This window comes from Mycteria americana, chromosome 8 (genome assembly GCF_035582795.1).
Source record: "Mycteria americana isolate JAX WOST 10 ecotype Jacksonville Zoo and Gardens chromosome 8, USCA_MyAme_1.0, whole genome shotgun sequence".
NCBI lineage: Eukaryota > Metazoa > Chordata > Aves > Ciconiiformes > Ciconiidae > Mycteria > Mycteria americana.
The window spans coordinates 46,883,085-46,903,313 of record NC_134372.1 but is presented as its reverse complement, the minus strand read 5'-3'; the positions used below and the strand labels follow the sequence as shown (position 1 = coordinate 46,903,313).

At 56.0% G+C, this 20,229-nt stretch overlaps 1 protein-coding gene and 1 long non-coding RNA gene across 3 annotated transcripts in view; one reads left to right on the top strand and one right to left on the bottom strand.

Annotated features, from left to right (window-relative positions):
• The window catches only part of LOC142414071 (uncharacterized), a 32,741-nt gene extending 26,981 nt beyond the window's left edge, over positions 1-5,760 (bottom strand). For both annotated transcript variants that reach the window (XR_012776970.1, XR_012776968.1), the window contains exon 1: positions 5,451-5,760. This is a non-coding gene — a long non-coding RNA (uncharacterized LOC142414071). The remainder of the gene's footprint in view (positions 1-5,450) is intronic.
• A 1,116-nt stretch (positions 5,761-6,876) lies between these two features.
• On the top strand, positions 6,877-10,271 carry FOXF1 (forkhead box F1). The gene is made up of 2 exons (XM_075510938.1): positions 6,877-7,984; positions 9,739-10,271. Exons 1-2 carry the CDS (start codon positions 6,925-6,927, stop codon positions 9,897-9,899), a joined length of 1,221 nt encoding a protein of 406 aa, XP_075367053.1. The 5' UTR covers positions 6,877-6,924; the 3' UTR covers positions 9,900-10,271.
• Positions 10,272-20,229: the final 9,958 nt, after the last annotated feature.

Genomic DNA, 20,229 nt, shown 5'->3' with positions numbered 1-20,229 from the left:
CACTACGGAGCGGCCAGGGTCCACCGATTAAGCGATAGATCATTAGTCGGGAGTTTACTCATTAAAAAGAATAATAATAACGAGGGAAAACAGGTTTTGACGGGAGAGCTTCCAAGGAAAGCCATCCCCAGGTCTCTGCAAAGAGGGGAGCAGGGAGAAGGGAACTGCGGTTGTTTACAGCGGGGATTTTTCACGTTGTTTGTGAACACGAGTCCCGAACCCCCCCACTTTGGGTTGGGGAAGAAGGGGCGGGGGCGGAGTTTAGATGCGGGATTTGTTGTAGAAACGAGAAAATTAAAAAATCAGGAGGTTGCCCTGGGACACAGGCGGTAGCCCTGCGGGCTGACCTCTGTCCGGGCAGGGGGGTCTCCGGGCCGCGGGTCTTTGCCTTGGCCGGTGCGGCCCCCCCTCCGCCTGCCGTGTGCTGCCCCTTTGCCTGGGGGCTGCAAGGCCGCTCTGCAGCCCAGCCCCTCTCCCTGCAGCAAAGCACCCGGGGAAACGGCCCACGGGTGGGGTTTTTTTCCTCCCGGAGGGATGCTCCGGGGCTCCCTTCAGCAAAAGCCGCTTTTGCAAGTGGGGAGGACCTGGCTGGTCCCGGTGTGGAGTGGGAGCCCCGTGAGCAGATACCAGAGGGACAAAGCCCCTCTGCCGCACCAGGGACCTTCTCGCACGCCGGGACCCGCCGGGAGCTTTCCTCCCCCAGCCAGGTACCTGCGCAGGTCGGTACCTCCCGGCAGGTCGCTGCCACGGCCCGGAGAAGGTGCCAGCCCTCCCCGGCTCTCCCGGGGCAGCCCTGCCCTCAGCATCCTTCGCTGGCAGCCGCTGTTCTTGCCGCATCTCTCCCCACGGGGGACCGCCGCGTCCCGCGTGGATGGCTCTGCCGCCGCAGCCGCCCGCTCCCCGCTCGGCGGGTGACAAGGCAGAAGGGGTGGTGGCTGCCGGGGACCCCGATGCTGGGGACCCCAGGGACACTTGCCCTGGGGAGCTCCAGCCTGCCGGCACCCCCTCTTCCCCCGGGGCCGGGGGATGCTCCTGCCTCGGTGGTCCCGGGGCGGACCGTGCTGGACAAGGTCCTTTCTCCCTCCGCGGAGCCCACCCGGACCCGCAGCACCGGGGACCGACCCGGGGCTCTGCACGGTCGCGGGGACCGTGCGGGTCCCCTCAATCCTCGCCGGGGTTTTCCTCTTGGGGAGCCCCCTGGCCGCACCCCCAGCTCAGGGGACCGGCCACGTCCAGGCACTGCTGTCCCCCGGGACTGAGCACCGAGGGGCAGCACAAGGGAGGCCGGATTCTTCCCAAAAGCCGTCGGGTTTGTTTTCAGCATCTTTCTCTATATTTAAGTGTAGACGAAGCCTCCAGGCTGGTTATTATTTAGCCCAACACCACACCGTCCCCGCGGCTTTTAGTACCCGTGCAAGAAAATAACGTTTTCTTCCTTGATTTGGGCAATTCCGTTTTAACTTCTCTCACCTCTCCGTGCAGACGGATTTTGTGTGATACCCCGAAACGGGCCCGTCGAGGGGGCCGGTGGTCCTCGCCTGCCCGACGCTAAAAATGCTCCCCCCCCCCGCCCCCCCCCCCCCGCTACCGCGGCACACCGGTACGATTTCGACGGAGTTTTGGTTTAAAGTTGGGAAGAAAACAACGAAAAAAGTTCAATAACGCTGGACATAAGGCTAAGCCCCGGGGAAGCCCCTTGCCCTCCCCGTCTGGCGGGGACTCCCCGGCCCGGCTCGGCCCGGCCGGGCTTTTCGCTCCGGGAGACTTTGGGGGCTGGAGGCGATTCCCGAGCCCAAAAAGTTCGGCGGATCTCCATGTTTCTCCGGCACAGCCGTCCCCATTTGACCGCTAACCCGCCGCAGTTTGGGGCTAGAAAAGCTGGAAACGGCTCCTTATTTTGTCTGAGTGCCACACTGCTCTGCCAAGGAGCTGGGAGAGGGGGGCATCCCTTCCCGAGGGTCCTGTTGGGTTTGGGGACATCCCCAGCACCGGGCCCCGTCCCTAGAGGAGCCCCTCAGGGAAGAAAACTTGTCCGAGAAAGCATGGATAGCTCAGCAATGCCAGCCTGGATTTACATCTGGATTTACACCTGGATTTACACTTCGGGCCGCCTTTAAGGGCGAACTTGTTTGCCGAGGGCTGGCCGGGAGCATCACCCGCCGGATCCCAGCTCCGCTCCGCCTCAGCCCCGCCGTTTCTCTCGGTACCCAGGTCCTCGGGTCTGAATCCCAGCCAGCCAAAAAGCATCCCTCCGGGAAAGTATTCTAGCTATCCATCCCTGCCCGGGGTTATAAATACCCGGAGATATTTTGAAGATCTCTGTGGGAAGCGATTGTATTTAAGTGGTAGCGCTCGGAGCTTATTATCGCTGGAACCGATTTGTGTTGCAGGGGCTGGGTCCTGCCAGAAATCTCCTAAAAAATCCTGCCCTGAAGAAGAAGGCTGTAAATTCCTGCGCTGCAATATTTCATCGAAGGACGTAATGGAAAATGTGGGCTCTTGGGGCGGGGGGGCAGTGTCGGGACGGACAGAAGGGGGAAAAGAGAGACAAAGGGGGGGGGGAAGTGTAAGATTTTTCTTTTTTTTTTTTTTTTCATTTTTTGACCAAAGTCTGAACTTCTGCCTGAGACACGGCGTTGACAGCCAGCCCGCACCTCCCCGCAGCCGCGTTCGGCGCTCCGGCCGCTCTGCTTTGCACCCACTCCCGATTTCGCCGCCTTCTTTCCCAAAATCTCCTCCAGGTCCCGGAGGCCGGGCTCTGCCCGCACGGAGCCCCGGGGGTGCGAGGGGCCGGGGCTGGGCTCTGGGTGCCACCGGGAAAGGGCCCGCCCGCAACCGGGCACACGCACACGCGTGGGGCGAAGCGTGGCCGTGTGATGGATCGGCAAAAACGGTTGGGGGGTGCGTGTGTTCCCCCAAACACCACCTCTCCCTCGGCCCGTTCGCACCCCCAGCGCCCCTCTCCCTCTCCCCAGCCTTGAGCCCCTCGCTTTCAACGCACCCCCTCGACCTTAAATAAACATTTAGGGATCAATTTGCCACGGATTTGGGGCCAGCGGCCACGGGGACGGCCGCGACTGAAAAATACAAAACCCAGCCGAGGGAAAAGGGCCGGTGCTGGGGAAAAGGGGGGGGACCTGCGGGTGGTGTTAATGCAAAGCAGGGGCGGCGGGGAGGGGGACGTGAGGCGGTCACTCCCCTCGCCCTGGGTGGTCCGGGCTCGCAGAAACACCCCGGCCCCTCTCCGAGCAGCACCCAGCCCGCCTATAACAATACCACCTATATACATTTCCATACTCGGATTACACCCGGCCTGGTTGCAAAGTTGACTTCACTTAAGCAATTAGCTAGTAAAAATACCTTCGGCGCAGGAAAAGGAAGAAAGCTCGGATTTGTCTATTTTTACACAAAACACTGCCGGGTTTCGGGGCGGGGGAGGGAAGGGGAGCGCGTTTGGGAAGGAGCCGGTTGGGAAGCGCAGCGGGGCCGGGGGTGGTCGCGGGGAATATGCGGGGCCGGGCCGGCAAAACGGGCCCCAAACGGTGCGGGGATTAGCGGGGCTAATTGCTCTAGATGATCTTTTTTTTTTTTCTTCTTCTTCTTCTTCTTTTTTTCCCTTCCCTGCATCTCCCCCCCGCCCCCGGGGGGCTAGGGCCGGACCTGATTAAACCACCCAAACCACCAGCAAACAACAGCAAAAGCGAGTCCCGTTCATCCGCCGGGGCCAACCCGCATCTTCAACCCAGAAACTTTCCCCGTCCTCTCTCCTCCAAAAACCCATCCGAGGCCCATCTTGAATCGGAAAGTGCTTCTGGGACCTGTGCGGGGGTTTTATAAGCCATCAAGTGTCACCACCAACCCCTCTCCCCCCGTCTTTCTCTCCCCTCCATCCCTCCAAGGCCGGCGCGGTCCTGCCAGCCCCGCACACCATCATCCCCCTCGTACCTCAGACACGACACGGCCTGGCTTTTCCTCCCCAAAACTCGCCTTTCCCCAATTCACGGCCTCGGTTTAAAACCCTCCAACCTTTCTGCTATTCCCACGGCGAGGCCTATAAAACCCGGGGCGATATATTTCCATTTTTAACGTTTGCTGGCTATAATAAATGCATCGGAAACCAAATCTTCACACTCGGAAAAGATACTGCGAGGGGGGGAAAGGGCACTGGTGCCGGGACTGATTTTCTCTGAAGGGGAATGGTTTGATTTCCACGGAGAGGGTTTTTTTTTTGCTCGGAGATGTTTTATTTCCTAGTGGAAACGCTGGCAACGGTTTTGAACGTGGGTTTTACACGAGCTCTTTGTGTTGTCTTTCGAGCTCCATCCCCGGGTGTTTTTGGGGGCAGGTCGGGGAGATTCAGTCGCAGAGCGATGTAAAGCGATGAAAAACACCGTTTTCGCGGCCCGGGGCCGGCAGCGGGGGGGGGGGTCATTCGATGCGGAGCAAAGCTCAGGGTCAGGGATGCGCTCCCCCCAAAAAAATAAAAAGAAATACAGCGAGAAGCGGAGGGTTTTATCTTCACCAGCCGCCCTGGGGCTGTAAGCAGCCGGGGAAGGTGCTCGCTTGCCCAAAAAGCGATTTTTTGGGGTGGTTTTCCCCCTCCCGGAGCAGCTGCCGGGCTCCGCGCTCTGCTCCGCGCCCGGCCGGGAAGAGCAGCGGCCGCCGCCTCCCCGGGCAGCCGGAGCGGCCCGTTCTCCTCCTCCTCAAGGGAAAAGCTCCAGGAATAACTGTGTGTGTGTCCCCCGCCTCTCCCACCCCCTCCCCGGGTACCTGCCCCCGGCCTGGGGTTTGCCCAGGGCTGTCTCCCCTGCTGTCCCCGTCCCCAAAGCTCCCCCCTCGCCCCGGGAAGAGAAGGGCCGGTGCTTTCTTGCAAGAGGAATTATTTTGCGGAGAGGGGGCAGACGATGGGAAGGGGAAGGAGAGAGGGGGAAAAAAAAAAAAACCAAAACAACCCTGATGTGAAATCCCTCTTGGTTGTATCACAGATGTGACAGGCGCCCCGGAGGCTGCTCACAACTGCTCGCGAATAACGCGGAGGGACTCTGGAAACCCGACCGGTATCTATCTTTCTTTTAAAAGGTATTAAATTATCATTAAAAACTTTAAAAGTGAATCTGAAAGACGGGGGGGAGGTCCCCCTCTCTCTGCAGAGGGTGCAGCGGGACAGACCCACAGCACTGCGGTGCGGCCTGCAACGGGGGGGGGGGAGTTTTTTCTTCTTTCCCCCCCCCCCCCCTTCCTTTCTCTCTTCCTTTCCCTAATCTTGAAAGCGAGCAGGCTGCAGCAGCCAGCACATCTGCTCTGCTCCCAGCCAGCAGCCCTGAAAGCCCAGGCTCCTGCAGCCGGGCCACCCACCCTCCCACCCCCGCCAACACCACCCCCCCCCCCCCCGGAGCGCAGGTTTCCACGCGTGATCCGCAAGAAGGTGACAAAGGTTTAAAGCGACTTACCTTGAGTCACAGCTCTCCTGATGGGGCGATGCTCAAAAAGGGGGTTTTTTTTGGGGGGGGAGAGGGGGGAAGGGGGTCTCTGACCCCTTTCCTTTCTATTCTCCTTCCTCCCACCCCGTGGCATCCGCCGGAGCTGAGCATCAAGCTCCTGGCTTTCAACTGCAAACCTTCAGCACAGATTTATATACCTCCCCCCCCAAAAAAAACCCCAAAACCAACCCACCCTCATCCCTAAAGCAGCCTCGGAGCAGGCGAGGGGTCCGAAGCCCGTTCCCATCCCCGGACCGGCGGCGGAGGCAGAAAAGGGCATTTCGAGAGGCAGCAGGAGTTTTCGCCGATTTCTTTTTATTAAAGCACCCCCGAGCCCGTGTTTACATTGCGCAGTATAAACATCCTGCCCGGGCCCGCCGAGCTTAAAAAGAGCGCACGAAGAGGGGGTTTAAAGTGGGTGAAGCTCCGCGCTGCGCGGAAGCCGCGGTGGGGCAGCGCCTCCGCTGCCCTGCACTCCCGCGGAAGCTGCGCGCTGCCCGGCAGGCCCGAGCTGCCGCGCCCCGGCCCCTTCCACGGCCCGCGTGGGGCCTTTCCCACCCTCCCCCGTGATTTTCAGCAGAGGCGGCGGGGGGAAAAGGGGGGCAGGGCGGGGTGGGGGGTGGCGGCGCCCGAGGCAGCGCCGCGGTCACGCGTGGCCCCCCCTCCCCAATACAGGCGGCACCCCCGCGGCGGGCAGGGATGCGTCGCGCAGCCCCCGTGTCGGGCAGGGCGGCGTGGAAAGGGCTCTTTAAAAGCTGCCCACCAGCTGGGAGCGGGGAGCGGAGGGGGGCCGGGACAGGACGGCGGAGGGGGCCGCCCGGGAGGGCGTGGGGGAGCGGGCCGGGGCGGGGATCTCCTCTCCGCTCGTACGTCTGTCAAGGAGCGGCAGACGCCGCTGCAAGAGATAAAGTAAAAGGCGAGCGGCGGGGCCGGGGGCAGACTCGACAGCCACCGCGATGGGAAGCAGCTCCCCGCAGCACCGGCAGCGCCGACCGAGCTAGAGCCGGGGCGGGGGGAGGACGGCGGCGGCCCCGGGAGCCCGGCCCGCCGAGGGGCAGCGGGGCAGGCGGAGGCGGCGGCCGCCGGCTTCTCTCTCGCAGCCGCCGAGCTCAGATCGCTTCCACCCGCCCCCCCATCCCGCCTCCCTGCGGCCCCCCCCGACCCTCCGCCTCTCGCTCGCCTTCTGCAGCCGGGCTCGGATTTAGGGATAAAGTGGGAGGAGGAGGGAAAGGGCGGGGGGGGGGGGGGTGTCGTCGCTTCCATTTGTTTATCTACGGAGGGGTGAAGTCTCCCGGTGGAAAGAAACCCCGCCGGGGGGCCGGGAGGAGGCCGGGGGTGGGGGGGTGAGTGGCGGCGAGCCCCCAGCAGCGTGGCCTTTTGGGGGGGCGCGGGGGGGAGGGTGGCGGAGGAGGGCCGGGGCTGGCCGCCGCGGACCTGGCCGTAGATGACTGCAGAAGCGCAGCAGGCTCTGTCCTCTCAGCCCCCTCCTCCTCCGGTGCAGAGCAGCTACGGCCCCATGTCCTCCGTGGCCGAGAAGCAGCCGCAGAGCTCGGCCATGGACGCCGCCTCCGCGGCGCCCGGCGGGGCGACCGGCAGCGCTCCGGGCAGCGGCGGAGCCCCGGGCAGCGGCGGTCCCAAGGCGAAGAAGACCAACGCGGGGATCCGGCGGCCGGAGAAACCGCCTTATTCCTACATCGCCCTCATCGTCATGGCCATCCAGAGCTCGCCCTCCAAACGCCTGACCCTCAGCGAGATCTACCAGTTCTTGCAGAGCCGCTTTCCCTTCTTCCGAGGCTCCTACCAGGGCTGGAAAAACTCGGTGCGCCACAACCTCTCGCTCAACGAGTGCTTCATCAAGCTGCCCAAGGGGCTGGGACGCCCGGGCAAGGGCCACTACTGGACCATCGACCCGGCCAGCGAGTTCATGTTCGAGGAGGGCTCGTTTCGCCGCCGACCCCGCGGCTTCAGGAGGAAATGCCAGGCGCTGAAGCCCATGTACAGCATGATGAACGGGCTCAGCTTCAACCACCTCCCCGAGAGCTACGGCTTCCAGGGCTCGGCCGGCGGGCTCTCCTGCCCCCCCAACAGCCTCTCCCTCGAAGGGGGCTTGGGGATGATGAACGGGCATTTGTCCAGCAACGTGGAGGGGATGGGCCTCGCGGGACACTCCGTGCCCCACCTGCCCGCCAACGGTGGGCACTCCTACATGGGCAGCTGTACCGGCTCCTCGGCGGGGGACTACCCGCACCACGAGAGCTCCGTGCCCGCCTCCCCGCTGCTCGCCGGCGGCGGCGTGATGGAGCCCCACTCGGTTTACTCCAGCTCGGCCTCGGCGTGGGCGCCCTCCGCCTCGGCGGCCTTGAACACCGGCGCGTCCTACATCAAGCAGCAGCCCCTCTCGCCCTGCAACCCCACGGCCAACCCGCTCTCCTCCAGCCTTTCCACGCACTCCCTCGACCAGTCCTACCTGCACCAGAACAGCCACAACACCGCCGAGCTGCAAGGTAAGGCGCGGACACGCGTGGGAGAGACGCGAGACCACCGCCGCGGGGGTCGCCCGGGGGCTGCCCGGCGGGGCGGGCGCGCTCCGCGGCCACGCGTGGATCCCGGCCGCGCCGAGCCGCCCCGCTTCGTGGGCGGTTTTAATGCACCCCCCGGGGAGGAGGCCGCCGTCCCCCCGCTCCTCGCCTCCCTTCCCAGGGGCAACCGAGCAGCCGTCGGGGCGAGCCCCGACGGGGGACGCGCTCTCCGCCGCTGCGGGGCTGGGAGCCGCCGGGCCGGGGCTCCGCTCCCCCGGGCGGCTGCTCTGCTGCCGGGGCCGCCCCCGGGCCTAGGACCGGTGGGCTCAGGCAGGCGGGGAGCTGCGGGGAGGCGAAGCCGGGGATGGCCCGGAGGGGTCTTCCACCTCCATCGGGACCTGGAGGGATCCGCAGGGAGAAGAAGGGGGCACTTCCCCACCGGCGTGTTCGCCGTCCCCTCCCGGCCCCCGCCATCGGCTCCTCTCGGGGTTGTGTTTTCCAGGCCCATCGCCTCCCTCCACCCTCTGCTCCTCCGCCCGTGCAGAAATCGGTGGCCCGGGCCCCCCGCGCCCCGCAGCCCCGGCACGGCCTCGTCCCCGGCCCCGGGATGGAGCTGCCGGGAGTGGGTTTGCCCTGGCTCCTGGAGGGGGGGAGATGGCGTTTTGGCCGGGAGGAGGCCTCGGGAGGGACGAGGCCGGCGCTGGGCTTCGTCCTGCGGCCCGAATTCACCTCGGGGGGGGGGGACGGGGGACGGGGACACGACTCTTGGGGCACGGGGGAGCCCTGGGGGCCGTGGCCGGGAGAAGGGGCAGGTTTGGGGGTCCCTGCCCATCACCCCGGGCCTTCGGGGGAGCGGGAAGTGCCTGGCAGAAACGGGTGTGAAACGGAGCGTTCACGGGTCAAAAACACGAAGCGAAGCGGGGAGAGAGGATCAGCCGGGCCGGTACGGAGCGGCCGAAGCCGGGCACAGCACTCGGCCGGGCCGGGCCGGGGCCAGCGCCCGCCTGCGGGCACCCTCCTGCCCCGGGTGGGTCCCGGCTGCGGGTGGAAACCCAGATCCGCTGGAAAAACGGAGCAAAAATCCATCCCGAGGAGCCACCGGGCCCGCCCGCGGCCTTAACCCGAAATACTGCGGATTAACACCCAAATTAACGGCGCCGGAGCGGCGGGGAGCGCGGTCCCCGGCTGGGCGCTCCTCCCCAGCACACCCCAAATTTTCGGGGCGTTTTGCTGTCCCGAGGCGGCGGCAGGAAGGGCAGGAACAGCCCCGCTCTCGGCGGCGTTTCGCCCTCGGCCTCTCCCGCCCGGTCTCTGCCCGCCGGCCGCGGTGAACGGCTGTGCTCCCCGCCCCGCACCCCGCGGACATTCCGCGCGGGCGGAGGCGGTGGGAAAAGCAGCCGGTACCTTCAAGGGGGAAAAAAACCACCAAAACAAAAACCACACTAAACCCAACTCAAAGCAAATCCCGTCTCCTCGGAGCGTCCTCGGGCCGCGCCGTCCCGGGGCCGCGGGCCTTTCCCCGCCGCACCTGCCCGCGCCCGCGGAGCCCCGGGAGCGCCCCGCTATTCGTGTGCATGCAAAAATACACCCAATTCCGCGCCGAGACCTGCGGAGGGTTTGGGTTTGGTTGTTGTTTTTTTTTTTTAACCCCAGACGGCGGTTTTCTCCCTCCCGCGCTCAACCTCCTCTACTAAATATAATTCCGATGGCTGACAATCTTTCCCCCCCCCGTCCCGCAGGCATCCCGCGGTATCACTCCCAGTCTCCGAGCATGTGCGACAGAAAGGAATTCGTCTTCTCTTTCAACGCCATGGCCTCCTCCTCCATGCATTCAGCGGGCAGCGGCTCCTATTACCACCAACAAGTGACATACCAGGACATCAAGCCGTGCGTTATGTGATACGGGGCGGAAAAAACACCTCCTGGGGCCGGCAAGGCCTGACCCGGGCACCGAACCCCCCCTCCCAGGACCCTCTCGGTGGAAGGGGGGGTCTCTGCAGACTGGCTTTGTTCAGGAGGTAGAGACAGGAGACCCGGGGAGCGGCAGGGGAGCGGGGATGCGGCCCCGGGGCTGAGCCTGCCCCGCAGCTGAGCATCGGCCGGACCCGGCCTCCACCACGGGTCTTGAATCACAGACGGTCTCTGCCTTCTTCTGCTTCTTCGCTTGGGGATGGGTCGAGAGGAAAGCACAAGCAGTCCGTCCCCCCGAAAACCCCGACTGCGAGTTTGGGTTAAGGGTTTGAAAAATGAGGTTTTGATGCTTCTTTTTTTTTTTTTTTTTTTAAATTAAATTACTAATTCGGTTTTGTAATTGGCATTGAGCGATGCCACCATCCCGGCTGGTAGGCGCAGAGCCGGATTGGGCTGGGGGGGCTGGAAAGGACCCCGACCCCAAAGCCGGCGCGTCCCGCGGCCCCTCCGCGCTGCACGGCGGGAGGAGAGGAGAGGAGAGGAGCGGGCTGGCTGCGGGGTCCCCCCGCCCCGACCCCCTGGGTCCCGTCTCACTTCGAGCCCCTTCTTCCAAGAAATGAACCCCGTCTTTCGAGAAATGAGCCCCTTCTTCTGAAAAATACCTTTTTTTTTTTTTTTTTTTTTTGCCGGCAAACACCCAGCGGGCAAAAATCTCTCAGAGGGATATTTTTTTTTTTTTTAGCTATTAATATTTTTTTTTTTTTTGCCGGCATAAAGACTGCAGGATCAGACCCTATGCAGAGAGAATAAGGCACTTTGAAAAGAGACAGCCATGCTCATTCTGTTATTTATTCTACATTTTTTTTTGTTGTTGTTGCTAATAATCGAGACACGAGTAGTCTCAGTTGATCAGTATTAAATCGGTGAATCTCTGTTGGCAATATTTGCCATATAGATTTTTTTTTTTTTTAGTTAACCTTTGTAAATTTTAAACCGATCATGGTCTCTGTGTAAAGACAATCCTCCTTATGTTTTTATAGAAATATATATATAATGAAGGATTATTCCCCTCCCTCCCCCCTCTATATTTTTTTTCACCCTGACTTTGTACAGTTCGGTGACACCTATTTTAATTCTTTCTGCACTGTATAAAATTGTAATTATGTGGGTTTTTTTTTTCGCCCTGCCCTTTTGTGTACGTTTTGTCCCTAAAGAAAAAAAAAATCAAACCGAAATAAAAAATGTATGTTATTTGTACATGGGCTTCACGATTGTATGAGCAGCAAATAAACGAGCATGCGGTGTAACACGCGTAATTATATCTGAGGAGTCTGTGGCCTCCGCCGGGCTCCGTGGAGCGCCCGGCCCGGCCGCTGCAAACCTTTGCGCATTTGATGCGATAATTTCCCGTCTCGCTGCAGACTCAAAAAGGCCTTTTTGGGGTTTGGCTAAGGCTTCCGAGGGGTCCTGTGTCCCCGGCTTCCCCCTTTTGCTGCGTGGAAATATTTAAAATGAGGATAATGAAATGAGGAGGGAGGAAAAGCGGAGGCACTTTTTATTTTTATCTTTTTAAAAAAATTACTATTATTTTATTTTTTCCCCCCAAGGAGAAAGTGAAAGGCGGTGTTAGACAGCTCTTTGCCTCTTGCTCGGGGACAAGGCCTGTTGCTGCAGGGGTGCACCCGCGGCTCCTTTTCTCTCCTCCTCCACCCCGGGAGGGACACGGGCATTTTTTGGGGAGCCCGAGCCGCGCATCCTTGTGGAGGCTCAACCCCGGCTCCGCAGAACCTCCGCTGGTAGTGGCCGTGGCTGTGCCGAGGAGCGCGCTAAAGCTTCCCACTGGTTTTTCCCCACCTGAAAAAACCAAACAAACAAAAGTAATAATAAAAATCAAACAGATAAACCGCACCATCACTGACGTGCGCTGGGCAGCGATAAATCCGCAGCAAGAGGAGAGCAGGCAGCGGGCACGCAAGCCCGGCTCATCTGAAAAATAGGTCTTTTCCTGTGAAGTTTGGGTTTATTTGGTCTAATTAAGGATGCTGCCATATCCAGGAAATTTTGCTTTAATCCATGGGCCAATATGTCTATATCAACACCCATACTACAAATATACACACACATAAAAAATAGATGCACGCAAATTAAGCTGATTGTTGGCTGTGTATTTCTGTCTTTATATAGGGAAATTAGGTTACTGCACACTAATTAGCCCAGCTGTGTGTAATCAGCTTAATTAAAAGCAAAGTTAGCTGGTAACAACAAAAAAAATCTAATTATTCTTTTAATTAAGGCAGGTGGGAAAGGCTTTATCAGAGTTGGTGGAGGCCTGCCTTAGAGTGGTGTTTTTTGTTGTTGCTTTGGGGTTTTTTGGGAGGGTTGGGGTTTTTTTGTTTGGTGGGTTTTGGTTTTTTTTTTTTTTGGAGAGTAGGTCTGTTTAAGCTAGCGGCAATCAACCTGCAGTATTTATTGGGGTTTCCCTGTTTTTATGCCTTTATGGGTTGATCCTTCCCTCCGTCGTCTGCACCGCTGCCCATTCCTGTTGGAGGTGAGCGCGTTGTTACCATCCTCTTTATATACAAGCTGAAGACTGAGGTTTTTGCTCCCGAAGCACATATCTGTGCTAGGTGTGGCTGAGATAAAGGTCCAGGGTTAGGAGTTCAGTCTCTGCCAAGTGGTTCTTCCTTCCTTGAAATCTCACTGTCGCTCCTAAGGTTCATTTTCATCCTTCAGATTAATTTTGGACTCGCTGGTTTGCGTGCAGTACCGATGCCTCCACAGCTTGGCCTCTGCTGGGCTGGAAAGGGCAGGCAGGCACCTTGCAAAGCCTCAGGTCCAGCTTGAAGGGGTTTGATATCTGGTCCCCAACAAAGGTTTACGTGATTCATTTTTCTCCCTCCTGTCGGTTTCCAAACCTGGAAAAACAGAACCGCCGCATACCGTGGACGCCACGTATTCCTCAAGCCAGTGAGCGCAGTCTAAACAGACAGCTCTCCATCTCAGACACCTACATCAGGGAGGAGAGGATGAAACTCCACGGGCTCCTGCCCCCAGCCCTTATTCTGCACAAGACAAACTTGATTTTTCCCTGTATATATTTCCCCAAGAGATGGCAAAAAACCTAGCCGCTATCACAAGCGGTCCCTTTGTACAAGCTGCGCTCGTACGTTTGCGGGATCGGTTGAGGCTCTGGTAGGAGGCAAGGAGAAATAAGCTTGCTCAGAAATGCTGTTGGAGCCCTGTAAGAGGAGATGAGGCATAGGCTTGCTCAAAAATGCGGTATTTGCTCACGTAACAGCCCAGATCTGCCCCGTGGTCAGCTGCCATGGCTCAGTTCAGCATCAGCGATCTGCTCACCGCTCCTCGTTACCCACTTCCCAATCCGTAGGTGATAAAACAACAGAGTTTTCTTTGGGTTTTTGGCATTTCTGCTATAGGAAAGAGTTTCTCATTGCAGATGTCCTGTGCAGGCCCATGAGTTTTCTACAGGGCTGAAATTTTGGAGCATGACGAGAACCAGGACCTGGTGTCTCCACCTGGATTTGGTGTGAGACGTACCCCTGGCCCAGGGGACTTGGGGGTCCCCAGGCATGCTGCACCCAGGGCCATGCCCTGCCGTAGCAAGGATTCAGGTGGGGGGTGCATTGGCAGCCTCGACGCTTCCCTCTGCTCCTCCCGGGGTGCTTCCTCCCATCCTCGCAGGGCCACCAGGGAGCTGGAGCTCCGCAGCTACTGCTGTCACCTGCCCCGGGCTCGTGTCCCCAGGGGTGCTTATGGGGGCACACGGTCCCGCGTGGGGGGCACAGCTGGAGCGAGCATGGGATCGTGCAGGGATCCCAAAGCAGGGCCATGCACCGCGGAGCCCCTGCGAAAGGAGATGTGGGGCTGGGTCCCTGCTGGGGTGGGGGGGGGCATATATTTTGGGGGGGTGCACACATTGGGGGGGCCCATGAGGGCTATCTGCGGTCCTTTTTGGGTGGTGGCACCTGGGCAGGGATGCCGTCGAGGGGCCTCTCGAAAGGGGGGGCTGGGAGGGATCCCCGCCGGGGGCCGGGGCCGGTCGGGGGGGGAGCCCCGGCGGGGGGGGGAGCCGGAGGCGGGGGGGGGGCCGGCGCCGTTCCCTTGGCGGCAGCGCCACCTGGTGTCGGCGGACCGGCACCACCCGCGCCTCGCCCCTGCTCCCCGCCCAGCCGCGATTTTCCCCAAATTGGGCTTAAAACCGGGCCGGTTCTGGCGGTTTCTGACCTTTTTTTTTCCTCCACGGAGTGGCTGTTAAAGGTTTGATTGCTTTTATTTTTTTTCATTTATTTATTTATTTTCTTCCCGTCTGGCACCCGGAGCTCTGAAGGTGAACGTCCCTCTGTCGCATCTTCAGATTTAGCATCGCGATATTGGTGACGGAACACGCCAGGCGAAACTCGTTTATGGGACGCTTCTGGATCAGGCCTGTTCCGTGCCCAGGTGGGACAAGATGGGGATACTTGGCATGGGATAGCATAAAGTAGTCCATGAATGCAGACGCTCAGCACATGATGCTTGCAGATGGGGTTGGTTATCCAGACTAGCAGAAAACTGGGTACCTTGGAAACTTAACTGGTGGGAACAGACATCTTGAATCTTAAACGGGTATTGGGAAGGCCAGGTTCTGAGTTTGTTACCAACTTCTTAGCAGGTAAAGGCTCCGATCCATCAGAATAACTGGGTGCCTGATTTCTCCCTCAAAACCAAGAAGTTTGGGACCTATGTACCTCGGGGGATCTGAGCCACGGTTCTTGTCACGTTTGAAAAGGGGACTTTGATTTCCACATCACTGAAATGCTTTTGGAAGACCACACCTGAACATTTGTTCCTTTTCCCTGCATATTTACAAGCATAACTGCTGCCTGACACCACTCTCTGCAGGAGAAGAGAGTGCTGAGTGCTCCCGTTGGCTTGGCATTTGCACATCCCTGCCAAGAAATCTTTGCCAGTGAGAGTCATCCTCAGGGACAAAATACCTGATGCAGGTGAGTGCGTGTTTGGCTGAAGGAGACCCCCTGATGAGCAGGAGATGCCCTGAGTGCTAGCAGCAGCTCTGCAATCGTGAGCTGATGTTATTCATAGAAACAATTATCAGATTGGCTCAACAAATGAGGAAAGGCATGCAGCTCAGTTGTTTTTTTTAAGTAACTTTCACTGCCAGTATTCATCTTGCCCAGTAAGAAACTAAAATCAGAATATTATTAAGGAAAGACAACAGAAGGAATAAACCTTATTGTTATTGAGCGTCTGGGTTGGAGATCTATTTGCACAGGCTTATAAAAAGCTCTTTGAGACCAGTTCCCATTATCACAGGTTGCTCCGATCCATCAAACTTCTGATAAACATTTTAAACCCAATCTTAAAATAAGCTAAACATTTGCAAGGGAGGTGCAGATCCTTCAGAAAAAAAAATTCACTGAGGTGGATTGCTGTGTAGTAAATGTGAATCTCCTTTTCTCGGACACTTGCAGGTCTTCTGAGAGATCCCAAGAAGCCTGCAGGCCACTGGTACAAGCATCAGAGAGCAAATGACAACCCTAGAGATCAAACCATCTCTGCTTAATTATGGAAAGAGATGCAGGGACACTGGCAGTGCTGCTTCACTTCAGTAGTTCTTACACTGGTGTAAATGTATGAGCTTGAGCATAGGCGTTTCTTTATTTAAAGCAGCAGGAGTTGAAAGACCCAGAATGGTACAGAAAGTGCAGTTCTGCGGCTCAGCTCAGCTTCAGGCTAATTACTGAAAAAATAAGCAAACACACCTGGGAAAGCAAGATGACAGGGCCTGGAAAGTTTTGCAGGGACTTACAGTACCAAGAGTTCACTTGGAGCAGTACTTGCTACAGCAATTGTGTTCCTCTGTGGTAAAGAAAAGCCGCTACAGACCAGCTACCCGAGTAATCGCCTCCTTCAGAGATGGAAACGCCACGCTTCGGAGTCTGAGCAGTGCAGGTGCCTGGAAACACTCTGAAAACACGATATCCCTCTGGAAAAATGTCAGTATTACTCTTGTCTGAACAATTATTCACTCAAAAATACCAAGGACTGGCAGCACTGGGTACACCAATGCCTAGAAATGTAGAAGCTTTTGCAGCATTTTGTGAATGTTTCCCTTCTTTCCCTGCCCTTTTTTTTCCCTCCCGTCTAACAGTCCTGTATGTTTGCCTTAGTCCTTAAAGAAAGAAAATCACCCTGGTTTAGCTCCGTGTGTTCCTGCATGGGATGGGTGGACCGTAACACGCTTACGTGAACTGCTAGACCTCTGGAGGAGGCACGTTTTGGGAAAAGTATCTGAGTTTCGACCTCATGTCTTGTCTCACAGGTTTGTTCCTGGACTGGAGAGAGGCTTGTGTGGGGTGCCTTCACTGGAAGGCTCTACCGGAGCAGGAGGACCCGCAGGATCGTACGCTTCCTGGCCACAGCAGGGCTGGCCGGCAACTCTGGCCAGTGTGTGGAGGCAGAGTGACGATGATGCTGCAGTTCTCCATTGGGAAGCAACAAGATGCCCGTCTGGGACATCAGGTACCCATCACATGGAAAAGTCCAAAGGCTACCATGGTGTGGGGTTTTGGTTTTTTTTTTTTTTTGAGAGCTTTTGATGAGTTTCTAGTCTGTTCTCTCCAGTTGTTTTCCAAAGTGGTAGGAATTACCAGTTGGATCTAGTCTATTAGGAGCCATCTCCGCCTTCCTCATTTTCCCATCTGTAAAACGTGGATGTTCCTGGGGCCACTGTAAAGATTGACTAGATAGGTCCGCATCCTGAACTCATTTCTCCCAGTGACTTCAGTGGGATGCCCAGCCCAGAACAATGGCAGGATACACGACCCTAAACATTTCTGCAGTGCTTTGAAAGATGAAAAGCAGTGACTTTTATACCTATGTCAGTGTAGGGGCAGGGAACTGTTTCATGATGTTTATAGCAGACATCACGGACATTACACATGAAAACATGGGAAATGGTGCACTTTTCTTGTAGGGAGATAATCTTTAATAGATGGCAATGAGGAAATAAAAGCATTCGTACACAACAGCCTACCTCACGGAGGGGTATGTTTGCCTGAGTAACATGGCCACAGCCACAGATGTTTCCTCCAGAGCCAGAACTGCTGCATGGGGCTGTTCCTTCTGAGGAACCGGAATGAGAGAAATCCCAGCACACGCTTTTCCTCTCCCTCCTCACCCCTTGCTGCAGTTGTGGAGAAAAACACAGCCACAGTGCTAGATTTTTCAATGGAAACATTCCCCTAAAAAACATTTGTTTCTCCCTTTGGAGCAGTAGAAGACTATGAAATAAAAAAAAAAATTAAAAAACATGACTTGAAGAGAGTATTTAACCATCCCTTTTCCAAGATATTTTATTGGTCCCCAAAGATAATGGGCTAAAGCCTCTGTCCTTAAAGACTGCTGTGGGACTGACGTGCCTGGAGATGCTGGATGAGGACCTGGCTGTGGCACCCAGGATAGGGCTTTACTCTCTTCCCACCCTGATGGTGAGATGTTTTTTTTCCTTTTTCTCTCCATGGAAACAAATGATCTCTGACTCTTGTCACTCAGAGAAGACTACACAGCAACATGGCTTGTTTACTCGCTGTTGTCTTCAGTGGATTGAAGCTGTGTGGCCTTGTCCTTGTTCCAAGAAATGCATGGACATAGCTGTCTGAAGGAAAACCCTAATGATTGTATAGTTTTCAGTGCTGAGTGGCAGTCAGCCACCTCGCTTTTATTGTTAGCAGATTACAATGTTGCCTCACTGCTCTGTGCCACACACCACGCTGCGACTAATATCATTCAACAAAAGAAAATCCCCTCCAAAATGACCATGTTCTTGAGCCTAATGGATCTGGTAGAGGCTCTATTCATCCGATACTGTTTTCTCTTCACATCTCTCCCACAAGCGAGGATAGGAAGAGGGGCAGAATCACTCTGGGAAGCTCACGTCCATGATGTAACACCTAGGGTGGTCGCTGCTGGATCCCACACCCTCCCAGCTGCCATGAGACTGGAGCTGGGTTTGCTCACGCCGACCAGCCTCCGGAGCTGTTCAGCATCTTTCCCACTTGAACCCTCAAGAAGAAGGGCATGCAGTAACAACATCTTAACTTGTTTGTGCCATGAAAGGAGTTGGAAAGAATGCACTGAACCACATGACAAGCGAGGACATCAGGCTGCGCAGAGAATAGAAAGACCTCATTTTTAATTACTTCTGAACAAAGTTGGCTCAGTAAAGTATTTCCCATTGTACTGCTGAACTTTTCTTCTCATCACACAGCAGTGAAACACAGGATCCTCTGCTGCTGCAAGTGAACTAAAAATCAAGTCTGTTAGGGATCACTTCATTTCCTATTAAAAGCAGACTACCCATTTATCACCAGTGTTTCAGACTTTTCTGCAGCATCCAGGCACTTCTTTGTCATTGTGGATGTTTTTATCATGAGAGTCTGAAGCAGCAAGGATGTCCCACTGTCCTTACAGACAGAGACTGAGGGTTAAGTGCTTAAAGATACCTTCTCCCCATTGCTCCAGGCATGAGAGGTGACAGAAAGGCCATTACAGGGAACTGGTTTGAAGCACTGAGGCCTCTGAAGTCCTAGACTGGTGTTTCAGTCACAGCAAGAAAGACGGGGTGTAAGGGCCGGTATCCACCTGAGACGAGGCTTGTCTACGTAGACGTAGCCTAGTTCAACCTACATGCTAACAGCAAGGCCACAACTACAACAGGTACGAAATGAAGAATTATTGCTTGAGTAAAGGTTCTCATCTTTAAAGCCTGTTAATTCAGACTGTAAATTCTTCAGAGCACGGACTTTATGGTTTGATTGTCAGTAAAATATCTTGCATAGTTTTGGTCTGGGCCAAAGTAAAATATAAGCAGGTTTCAGTTCCTTGAGTTTCATTATGAGATCAGAGTCCGAGGATTCACTAAAATGTATTGCATTTCAGAGTTTTGTGGATTTAGAGAAAAGTCTAAGTGACTCATGTATAACCGATGTCTTCCTGAGCATACAGAGAGCCTGAAACAATAGATCTAAGAGATGCAGACTGCCCCATTCACTTTTTCTTCAAAATCCGCTGTTTCCTCAAGTAGGAACTTGGTCAGCCCACAAGAAAAAATCCACATCATACAGCTAAAGACACCAGAAAGCCATGTAGGCGTGTGCCTTGGGCAGTCTTGCATTATTTAATTAAATAGCAATTTAGCATCTTGCATTGAAATGTCTTTTAGCTAAAGATGAGCAACTTCCCAAGCAGCAGCAAGGGCCCCATCCTCATCACTGCTTCCCTTGCTGTCCAAGACAGAAATTGCATCGACTTCAGAGTGCGCAGGCTCAAACTCCTGCTCTGTTGGTACAGGACTCATTTCAGAAAGCATGAGCTATACCTTCCTCCTCACAGGTAAGCTTATAGAACAGCTTTGCTGCAAGTCACGCTGCTTTTTTGTGGAATGTACTCAAGTTCTTGTTTTTCCTGTGGGAATCCTATAGCAACCCAAAGGTGATTTCTGAGGACTACTGTTTTGCCTCCATGTAACCCCCTACTACTCAACCTCTGCAGAAGCCCTGAACCCTGGTGAGCCATCTGCAACTTCAGGCTCTGTTTTCAGCTGCTGCCTGTACTAGTTCCTTCCCTGCAGGTTGTTGCTCTTGAAGCAGAGACGACAGAAATGAACTTGTACCTGCACTTCAGTTGCTACTGATTCACTGAAGCTGCTGGTGCAGATGGGTTTGCAACAGGCTGCCAAACTCTGACCTGGAGCAGCTGCTACCTTGAATTCAAAACACACTTTAATGACTTAGGCCCAAAAGACCTTGCCATTTATTAATAACCTGGATCAAAAATGACTGCTTAAGTTGGAAAAAACAATTATCATAACATCAGCATCATTATTTCAGTCCATTCAAAATGCTAATGAATGGTCCATTAGCTTAAGCTTATAGTAATTATTTTTCTTCTCTGAGCCTAACTACAGTTACATACCTCTGTCTAGTTAACATCTTCTCCGTAGCATGGTTTGGACTGTTAATTGCCTATTGGGAAAGTAACAAGAGTTATTAGGTAGTACTGTGAAATGTGGCCTCACAATACAGGACAGAAAAAAGTGACAGGCTGGAAGAGAACTGCAGAGATCTGCCCACCTAGATATCGACCTAGCACAGCTCACCCTGTGGGTTACATGCAGAACCACAACTGCAAACAGAAAACCACGTAGACATGTTTGTCCAAACAAAACTGGCCACTGACTGCATGCGGTGCTGAGAGCAACGCAAGCAAACGTAATACATTTACATATCACATAACAT